Source organism: Eleutherodactylus coqui, chromosome 6, assembly GCF_035609145.1.
Source record: "Eleutherodactylus coqui strain aEleCoq1 chromosome 6, aEleCoq1.hap1, whole genome shotgun sequence".
In the NCBI taxonomy this organism is placed as follows: domain Eukaryota; kingdom Metazoa; phylum Chordata; class Amphibia; order Anura; family Eleutherodactylidae; genus Eleutherodactylus; species Eleutherodactylus coqui.
Window position 1 is genome coordinate 229,548,727 of NC_089842.1, and position 11,512 is coordinate 229,560,238.

General features: G+C 39.0%; 1 protein-coding gene across 1 annotated transcript in view; it reads left to right on the forward strand.

Annotated features, from left to right (window-relative positions):
- Window positions 1-10,112, forward strand: part of LOC136631635 (cortexin-3-like) — a 45,426-nt gene extending 35,314 nt beyond the window's left edge. Inside the window, exon 2 of the mRNA XM_066605921.1 lies at window positions 9,747-10,112. Coding sequence (XP_066462018.1) covers window positions 9,777-10,022 — 246 coding nt within the window. The 5' untranslated portion in view covers window positions 9,747-9,776 and the 3' untranslated portion in view covers window positions 10,023-10,112. The remainder of the gene's footprint in view (window positions 1-9,746) is intronic.
- Window positions 10,113-11,512: the final 1,400 nt, after the last annotated feature.

Here is an 11,512-nt window from a genome sequence, read left to right on the forward strand (position 1 = left end):
TTGCTGCTACAGCTACTATGGATTCCACAACTAATCCGCCCTGCGTAGTAATAGTGTCCCATAACCATGTTGGTGGCCCCAGTAGTAATAGCGACCCCCTATATTGGTGGTCCCACTAGTAATAGCGGCCTCCTACATTGGTGGCCTCACTAGCAAAAGCGAACCCTAAATTGGTGGCTTCACTAAAAAAAGGGACCCCCTATATTGGTGGCCACGGTAGTGATGGCAACCCACTATATTGGTGGTCCCGGTAGTAATGGTGACCCCCACAGTGGCCTCGGTAGTAACTATTGCATCCCTGGCAGTAATAGGTGATCCCTATTGTGTCCCCAGCAGTAATAGGTGACCCCTATTGCATCCCCGACAGTAATAGGTGACCCCTATTGCGTCCCCGACAGTAATAGGTGGCCCCCTATTGCATCCCTGACAGTATTAGGTGACCCCTATTGCATCCCCGGCAGTAATAGGTGACCCCTATTGCGTCCCTGGCAGTAATAGGTGACCGCTATTGCAGCCCCGGTAGTAATAGGTGACCCCAGTAGTAATAGCGAAACCTATTGTGGCCCCAGTAGTAATAGCAACCCCTATTGCGGCCCCAGTAGTAATAGTGACCCCTATTGTGGCCCCAGTAGTAATAGCGACCCCTATTGCTGCCCCAGTAGTAATAGCGACCCCAGTTGTTATAGCGACCCCTATTGCTGCCCCAGTAGTTATAGCGACCCCAATTGCGGCCCCAGTAATAAAACCTACCCCATAGTTATAGTGACCCCTATTGCAGCCCCAGTAGTTATGTTAGTTATAGTTATATTGACCCCACAGTAGCCCCAGCAAAAATAACCCCCCAGTAACAAAATTAACCCACCCCAGTAATAACATTAACCCCCCCAGTAACAACATTACACTCCCCCAGTAACATCATTAACCCCCCCCCCAGTGATAACATTAACCCCCCCCCCCCCGTAATAACGTTACCCCCCCAGTAACAACATTACACTCCCAAGTAACATCATTCACCCCCCAGTAATAACATTACACCCCCTAGCAACATTAACCCCCCAGTAATAACACTACCCCCCCAGTAGTAACATTACAACCCCCCCCCAGTAGCAACATTACACCCCCACAGTAACAACATTAACCCCCCCACAGTAATAACATTACACCCCCAGTAACAACATTAACCCCCCCCCGTAACAATATTAACCCCCAGTAACATCATTACACCCCCCCCCCCAGTAATAACATTACACCACCCTAGTAACATTAACCCCACAGTAATAACATGAACCCCCCAAGTAATAACATTACACCCCCCCAGGTAACATTACACCCCCCCAGTAATAACATTACACCCCCCCTGTAACATTACACCCCCCCCCCAGTAACAATATTATCCCCCCAGTAACATCATTACAACCCCCTAGTAACATTAACCCCACATTAATAACATGAACCCCCCAAGTAATAACATTACACCCCCCCAGGTAACATTAAGCCCCCCCAGTAATAACATTACACTCCCTAGTACCATTAACCCCCCCCCAGTAATAACACTAACCCCCCCCCCCCAGTAGTAACATTACACCCCCCCAGTAATAACATTACACCCCCTCTGTAACATTACACCCCCCCCAGTAACAATATTATCCCCCCAGTAACATCATTACAACCCCCTAGTAACATTAACCCCACATTAATAACATGAACCCCCCAAGTAATAACATTACACCCCCTAGTAATATTAACCCTCCCCCCCAGTAATAACATTAATCCCCCCAGTAATAACAGTCTTCATTCTTCATTCTTATGTGTGCTGTAAAAAAAACTGTTTCTAAAATGACACATTTGCCAAAAAAATGAAAACGTAATTTTTTCCTTCTGCTTTTCTTAGATTCATTCAACTGTGGGGTTAAAAAACGCAGTACACCCCTAGATTAATTTGTTAAAGGGTCTAGTTTTCAAAATGGGGTCATTTGTGGGGGTTCTCCATCGTTTTGGCCGCTCAAGGGCTCTACAAGTGAGCAATGGGGCCTAAAACATCTTCAAGCAAAATGTCTGTTCTGAAAGCCACCAGCTGCTCCATTCGGTTTGGGCCCTGTTGTGCATACGGACATAATATTAGGGCCACAACGGGTATGTTTCCTAACACAGGACAAACAGGGGGATCCATTTTGCGGTGCAAATCCTCATTTTCATGTGCACTTCAGAAAAAAAAAATATGTCTTTAAAATAACATATTTAAAAAAAAATTAAATTGTGTTTTTTCTCCTCTAAATTGCATTACTCCTGAAAAGAAACTGTGGAGCACATTCAGGCCTTAGTCAGACGGGCGTTTTTAGCCGCGATTTGCGCATGTGCATGCGTACGGCGATTTTATAAAACCATTGCTTTGCAATGGTATCGGACACATGAGCGCTTTTTATGCGCTCGTCCGATAAATTATAGAACAGAAATCGCAGATCGCACCTATCTGCGATCTGCGATTCCTGTTCTCTTCTCTATATGCGCTCAATGGGGCCGGCGGCAGCAGCGCCGACCCCATTGAGCGCATATAGAAGACAAATCATTCTTCTCTGCCACAGCTGTAACAGCTGTGGCAGAGAAGAACGATGTTTGCCCATTGAATTCAATGGAGCGGCAATACAGCTGCTCCATTGAAAGCGATGGGTTGCCGGCGTGCACGGGGTGAATTGTCGGGAAGGGGTTAAATATATAAGCCCTTCCCTGCAATTCATCCTAAAATGTGTTAAAATTAAAAAAAATTGTATACTCACCTTTCCGCTGCAGCCGGAGTCCAGCCGCGGCCGCTGTCAGTTCTCCTGAACTGCTTCTCGGCACTATTCAGCCGGCGGGGCTTTAAAATCCCCGCCTGCTGAATGATCTGCCTCTGATTGGTCACAGCCCTGACCAATCAGAGGCTGAAAACACTCACACACCCATTCATGAATTCATGAATGGGTGAGTGACTGCTGCCTCTCAGCGCTGAGCCAATCGGGGGGTAGGTCTGACTCACACCCCCTTCACACCCACTCCAGGACGGCCGGAAGAAGGTGAGTATACATTTTTTTTTTATTTGAACACATTTTAGGATGAATTGCAGGGAAGGGCTTATATATTTAAGCCCTTACTGACAATTCATCCCACACTCGGCCGCAGCGCATTGCTTTCAATGGAGGCGGCTCTATTGCCGTCTCCATTGAATGCAATGCGCTGGACAGCTCCGGCTCGTTTCTAATAAAACGCGGCTAGGAGCAGATTTTCGGGCGATTTGCGGGCGACTTGCGCGCACCGGTCACGCGATTTGCGGATGCGCATCCGTCATGCGATCCACAAATCGTGCGAAAAAACGCCCATCTGACTAAGGCCTCAGAGGTGTATTTTTTAAAATGGGGTCATTTGTGGGGGTATCTATCATTCTGACACCTATGAGCCTTTGCAATCTTGGCTTGGTGCAGGAAAATAAAATGTTCCTCAAAATGTTAATAATTAATGTTAAATTTGTACATCTTCTAAATCTTTAAAGAAAAACTAAAGTTTTTCAAATGTGCGCCCAGAATAAAGTAAACAGATAAAAATGTATATCTTATCAAAAATTTGTGCAGTAGGTTTGCATATATTTGAGATATTGCAATTGAAAATGTTAAAAATTGAAAGATTTTTAACATTTTCCCAATTTTGTCACTTTTAATAAATATACACAAATTCTATCGGACTATTTTTACCCCCTAAATGAAGTACAACATGTGGTGAAAAAACAATGTCAGAATCACTTGGATGTGCAAAACCTTTACGGAGTTGTTCTATGTTAAAGTGATACATGTCAAATTTCCAAAATTTGGCGCGGTAATTAAGGCGTAAACAGGCCCGGTCACTAAGGGGTTAAGTCCTCTGAAGAACCTGCAAGCACAAATTTTAAATTATTCATTCGCACATCCTTTAGTTCACATGTGATCAGCAGCCACTGAAAAATGTCAATGTCAAATCGTAACCGCCCCGCTGTACATTTACCGATAATGTCACAGGCAGCGAGCCAAAATTATTGTCTCTGAAAACTTATTTGATGACAAATTAAGAAAGTGTTAAGTTCTCAGAAGCCAAGAAGACTTCAAGGACAAAGATCCCCGAAAGATAAAGAACAATTCAGGGTTTTTTAGCTTCTCCAGGTTTCCAAAAGAAAATTAATGGCAGGGAAACATGAAATCCACATAGCTGCCGGCGCTAGTACGGACATTACATTTGTCTCGGTTGCTGAGCTTGTGCCTCAATTGGTGATAAAAGCCACATGGTGTCAGGTACATTGTGTACAGAAAGTCTGCAGGATGATGAAGCAGTATTATACTGTGCAGAAAATCTCCCATTTACATCATACCAGAAAGTACAGCTAAAATTACAGATAATACTACCTATGTACAAGAATATAACTACTAAAATACTTCCCCCTATGTACAAGGATATAACTACTATAATACTGCCCCCTATGTACAAGAATATAACTACTATAATACTGCCCCCTATGTACAAGACTATAACTACTATAATACTGCTCCTATGTATAAGAATATAACTACTATAATATTGTCCTCTATGTACAAGAATATAACTACTATAATACTACTCCCTATGTACAAGAATATAACTACTATAATACTGCCCCCTATGTACAAGAATATAACTACTATAATACCACCCCTATGTACAAGAATATAACTACTAAAATACTGCCTCCTATGTACAAGAATATAACTACTATAATGCTGCTCCTATGTACAAGAATATAACTGCTATAATACTGCCCCCTATGTACAAGAATATAACTACTATAATACTGCCACTATGTACAAGAATATAACTACTATAATACTGCCCCCTAAGTACAAGAATATAACAACTATAATACTGCCCCCTATGTACAAGAATATAACTACTATAATACTGCCCCTATGTACAAGAATATAACTACTATAATACTGCCTCCTATGTACAAGAATATAACTAATATAATACTGCCTCCTATGTACAAGAATATAACTACTATAATACTGCCCCCTATGTACAAGAATATAACAACTATAATACTGCCCCCTATGTACAAGAATATAACTACTATAATACTGCCTCCTATGTACAAGAATATAACAACTATAATACTGCCCCCTATGTACAAGAATATAACTACTATAATACTGCCTCCTATGTACAAGAATATAACTACTATAATACTGCTCCTATGTACAAGAATATAACTACTATAATACTGCTCCTATGTACAAGAATCTAACTACTATAATATTGTCCTCTATGTACAAGAATATAACTACTATAATACCACCCCTATGTACAAGAATATAACTACTATAATGCTGCTCCTATGTACAAGAATATAACTGCTATAATACTGCCCCCTATGTACAAGAATATAACTACTATAATACTGCCACTATGTACAAGAATATAACTACTATAATACTGCCCCCTATGTACAAGAATATAACAACTATAATACTGCCCCCTATGTACAAGAATATAACTACTATAATACTGCCCCTATGTACAAGAATATAACTACTATAATACTGCCTCCTATGTACAAGAATATAACTACTATAATACTGCCTCCTATGTACAAGAATATAACTACTATAATACTGCCCCCTATGTACAAGAATATAACTACTATAATACTGCCCCCTATGTACAAGAATATAACTACTATAATACTGCCTCCTATGTACAAGAATATAACAACTATAATACTGCCCCCTATGTACAAGAATATAACTACTATAATACTGCCTCCTATGTACAAGAATATAACTACTATAATACTGCCCCTATGTACAAGAATATAACTACTATAATGCTGCTCCTATGTACAAGAATATAACTGCTATAATACTGCCCCCTATGTACAAGAATATAACTACTATAATACCACCCCTATGTACAAGAATATAACTACTATAATACTGCTCCTATGTACAAGAATATAACTGCTATAATACTGCCACTATGTACAAGAATATAACTACTATAATACTGCCTCCTATGTACAAGAATATAACTACTATAATACTGCCCCTATGTACAAGAATATAACTACTATAATACTGCCCCCTATGTACAAGAATATAACTACTATAATACTGCCCCTATGTACAAGAATATAACTACTATAATGCTGCTCCTATGTACAAGAATATAACTGCTATAATACTGCCCCCTATGTACAAGAATATAACTACTATAATACTGCCCCTATGTACAAGGACATAACAACTATAATACTGCCCCCTATGTACAAGTATATAGCTACTATAATACTGCTCCTATGTAGAAGAATATAACTACTTTAATACCACTCCTATGTACAAGAATATAACTATAATACTGCCCCTATGTACGACAATATAACTACTATAATACTACCTCCTTTGTACAAGAATATAACTATTATAATACTGCCCCCTATGTACAAGAATATGACTACTATAATACTGCCCCAATGTACAAGAATATAACTACTATAATATTGCTGCTCTGTACAAGAATATAACTACTATAATACTGCTCCTTTGTACAAAAATATAACTACTATAATACTGCTCCTATGTACAAGAATATAACTACTATAATACTGCCCCCATGTACAAAAATATAACTACTATAATACTGCTCCTATGTACAAGAATATTACTACTATGATACTGCTCCATATATACAAGAATATAACTACTATAATACTGCCCCCATGTACTAGAATATAGCTACCATAATACTGCCCCCTATGTATAAGAATATAACTGCTATAGTACTGCCCCCTATGTACAAGTATATAGCTACTATAATACTGCTCCTATGTAGAAGAATATAACTACTTTAATACCACTCCTATGTACAAGAATATAACTATAATACTGCCCCTATGTACGACAATATAACTACTATAATACTGCCTCCTTTGTACAAGAATATAACTACTATAATACTGCCCCCTATGTACAAGAATATGACTACTATAATACTGCCCCAATGTACAAGAATATAACTACTATAATATTGCTGCTCTGTACAAGAATATAACTACTATAATACTGCTCCTTTGTACAAAAATATAACTACTATAATACTGCTCCTATGTACAAGAATATAACTACTATAATACTGCCCCCTATGTACAAGAATATAACTACTATAATACTGCCCCCTATGTACAAAAATATAACTACTATAATACTGCTCCTATGTACAAGAATATAACTACTATGATACTGCTCCATATATACAAGAATATAACTACTATAATACTGCCCCCATGTACTAGAATATAGCTACCATAATACTGCCCCCTATGTATAAGAATATAACTACTATAATACTGCTCCATATATACAAGAATATAACTACTATAATACTGCCCCCATGTACAAAAATATAACTACTATAATACTGCTCCTATGTACAAGAATATAACTACTATGATACTGCTCCATATATACAAGAATATAACTACTATAATACTGCCCCCATGTACTAGAATATAGCTACCATAATACTGCCCCCTATGTATAAGAATATAACTGCTATAGTACTGCCCCCTATGTACAAGAATATAACTACTATAATACTACCCCTATGTACAAGAATATAACTACTATAATGCTGCTCCTATGTACAAGAATATAACTACTATAATACTGCCCCCTATGTACAAGAATATAACTACTATAATACTGCCTCCTATGTAGAAGAAAATAACTACTATAAAACTGCCACTATGTACAAGAATATAACTACTATAATACTGCCCCTATGTACAAGAACATAACAACTATAAAACTGCCCCCTATGTACAAGTATATAGCTACTAAAATACTGCCCCCTATGTACAAGAATATAACTACTTTAATACCGCCCCTATGTACAAGAATATAACTATAATACTGCTCCCTATGTACAAGAATATAACTACTATAATACTGCCCCTATGTACAAGAACATAACAACTGTAATACTGCCCCCTATGTACAAGTATATAGCTACTAAAATACTGCCCCCTATGTACAATTATATAACTACTTTAATACCGCTCCTATTTACAAGAATATAACTACAATACTGCTCCCTATGTACAAGAATATAGCTACTATAATACTACCCCTATGTACAAGAATATAACTACTATTATACTGCCTCCTGTGTACAACAATATAACTACTACAATACTGCCTCCTATGTACAAGAATATAACTACTATAATACTGCCCCTATATACAAGAACATAAGAACTATAATACTGCCCCCTATGTACAAGTATATAGCTACTATAATACTGCCTCCTTTGTACAAGAGTATAACTACTATAATACTGCCCCCAATGTACAAGAATATAACTACTATAATACTGCTCCTATGTACAAGAATATAACTACTATAATACTGCCTCCTATGTACAAGAATATAACTACTATGATACTGCCTCCTATGTACAAGAATATAACTACTATAATACTGCCCCCATGTACAAGAATATAACTACTATAATACTGCCCCCCTATGTACAAGAATATCCCTACTATAATACTGCTCCTATGTACAAGAATATAACTACTATAATACTGCCCCTATGTACAAGAATATAACTACTATAATACTGCCCCTATGTACTAGAATATAACTACTATAATACTGCCCCCCCCCTATGTACAATAATATAACTACTATAATACTGCCCCTATGTACTAGAATATAACTACTATAATACTGCCCCTATGTACTAGAATATAACTACTATAATACTGCCTCCTATGTACAAGAATATAACTACTATAATACTGCCCCTATATACAAGAATATAACTACTATAATACTGCCCCCTATGTACAAGAATATAACTAGTATAATACTGCCTCCTATGTACAAGAATATAACTACTATAATACTGCCCCCTATGTACAAGAATATAACTACTATAATACTGCCCCTTATGTGCAAGAATATAACTACTATAATACTGCCCCTATGTACAAGAATATAACTACTATAATACTGCCCCCTATGTACAAGAATATAACTACTATAATACTGCCCCCTATGTACAAGAATATAACTACTATAATACTGCCTCCCATGTACAAGAATATAACTACTATAATACTGCTCCTATGTACAGGAATATAACTACTATAATACTGCCTCCTATGTACAAGAATATAACTACTATAATACTGCCCCTATGTACAGGAATAAACCTACTATAATACTGCCTCCTATGTGCAAGAATATAACTACTATAATACTGCTCCCTATGTACAAGAATATAACTACTATAATACTGCCCCTATGTACAGGAATAAACCTACTATAATACTGCCTCCTATGTGCAAGAATATAACTGCTATAATACTGCTCCTATGTACAAGAATATAACTACTATAATACTGCCCCCTATGTGCAAGAATAGAACTACTATAATACTGTTTCTATGCACAAGAATATAACTGCTATACCACAAGGTTAACCTTGGGCCTTCTGCTTCTTTACAATTTACATGCCTTTTTGAAGAGCCCGTAGAGATTAGAAGCAAGAAGGCTCAGTGTTTCACTCACTTAGATGGTACCCTGCAGGTAGCTCTGATGAAGTTACTGGTAATAAATATTTGGTACAACTGAGAAGATTGCACTCAGTAAAAAAAAAGTTCTAAGAAATTCTACTTTCTACAATTGACCTTCAGGTGTTTATTCTTTCAGGTTCGGAGACAGAGAACAATCGATGCCACAATGCTACTAACAATGGCTGGTGAGATTCTGAGTACTACCATGTCAACATCAGGAGCCGCCCTCCCTGTGACTTCTCTGACCTTAGAACAAAAAGCTGCCTTTGTCCTGGTGTTCCTGCTGTTCATCTTCTTGGGGCTCCTCATCATACGTTGCTTTAGGATCCTCCTTGATCCTTATCGCAGTATGCCCTCGTCCACATGGACAGATTACATGGAAAAGGACACCTTTGACTACCGCTGGGCCTGACACGAAGGTCCACTGGTCCCAGCCATGGGATGAAGAAGAAGAAAAAAAAATTTGATGGTGTCCCCAACATTCACTGGTGGCCTTCGGGAAATCAGCTTAGGGGTGGGGTGGGGTGGGGTTTGTGTTATTTTTCTATTCTTCAAGCCGAATTGTGTGGGATGTTTACATCAACTGTGAAGCTTTGTGACCGACGCTAAGCTCTGACCAAGGTGGCACAAAGCTGACATAGATTTGCCAATACAAAAAAAATTTCAAGCCTCATTACCGCACACTTTGTGCAAGCCTACGCCAGAACGTTCCGTGACCGTTGTCGCTATTTTCTGTGTGTTCTCTGTGTCGATATTGTAGGTGAAGCATTGGAATGTCAAAAAGAAAAGCAGAATCAATTTTTGTTGACGTAAGGTTAGAAGTGTATTGTGCTTCGGTGTTATGCCTCAATTGTACTTTTTCAAAAACCCCGGACTACCTCAGCCAATCGTAAGAAAATTTTCAAAAAATGTGGAAAAATTATAGCCAAAAAATATAACAGCATAGAAAATTTCAGAGAGGGTGAAGGAAAAAGATCAGGACAGAGCGCCTCCAGAGGCCGTGGATAATAGGAAAGGGGTTGGAAAACACATGCTCGCCTTGGTAGATCAAGTGGGAGGCAAGTACGTAAAAGGGTAAAGTGCCGCCCGCCTGGATATTCTAAATAACCTGTGGATGTTAGCATAGTAGTAATGCAATGGAGGATAGGAAAAGGCTAGAATCCAGCACGACCATGAAGATTGTGCTTGTATGGCTTTGGGTGCTTGCAAAAGGTTGCTTTCATTGATACCAGCCACGTTATGTGTTTCAAGGTGACAAGCCTCTTCGTCAGATTCTGAAATAGTATGCAGCGGTGGCTTAAGGGGGACCTGATGGCCACCAGAGAAAAATTAGGTTTCTACTCTGCCCGCCACAAAGCCCCTTTCAGAGCGCTACTACCATTTTGAGGTGGCAAGCCTTTTCGTCAGACATTGGAATAGTATACAATGGTGGCTCAAGAGGGTTTCTACTCAAGTCTTCTACTCTGTCAGCCATCATGATGTCCCTTAGCCACCTTTACCAACTTTTCGAGGTTTCTACGTTGGCAGCCACCAAGGCACCCTCTAGTCACTATAGCAAATGTGTTTTGAGGTGACAAGTCTCTACTTCAGATAGCTAGAATAGTATGTAAAGATTGTTTAAGGTCACCAGAGAATATATCTGATTCATTGGCAGCCACCAGGACTCCCTGAAGGCAGCATTTTATACAGTGCTTATGCAGGCATCTAGTAAAGAGGCTTGTCACCTCAAAACAGTCATGGTGGCCAGCAGAATAGAAACTTGATTCTAACCCCTCGAACCACCGTTGTACACTTATCCAACTGTCTGATAAAGAGGCTTGTCACCACATTGGTAATGGTGACTCAAGGGGGTCTTGGTGGATGCTGGAGTAGAACCAAGCTTATATCGAGGCGGCCAACCGG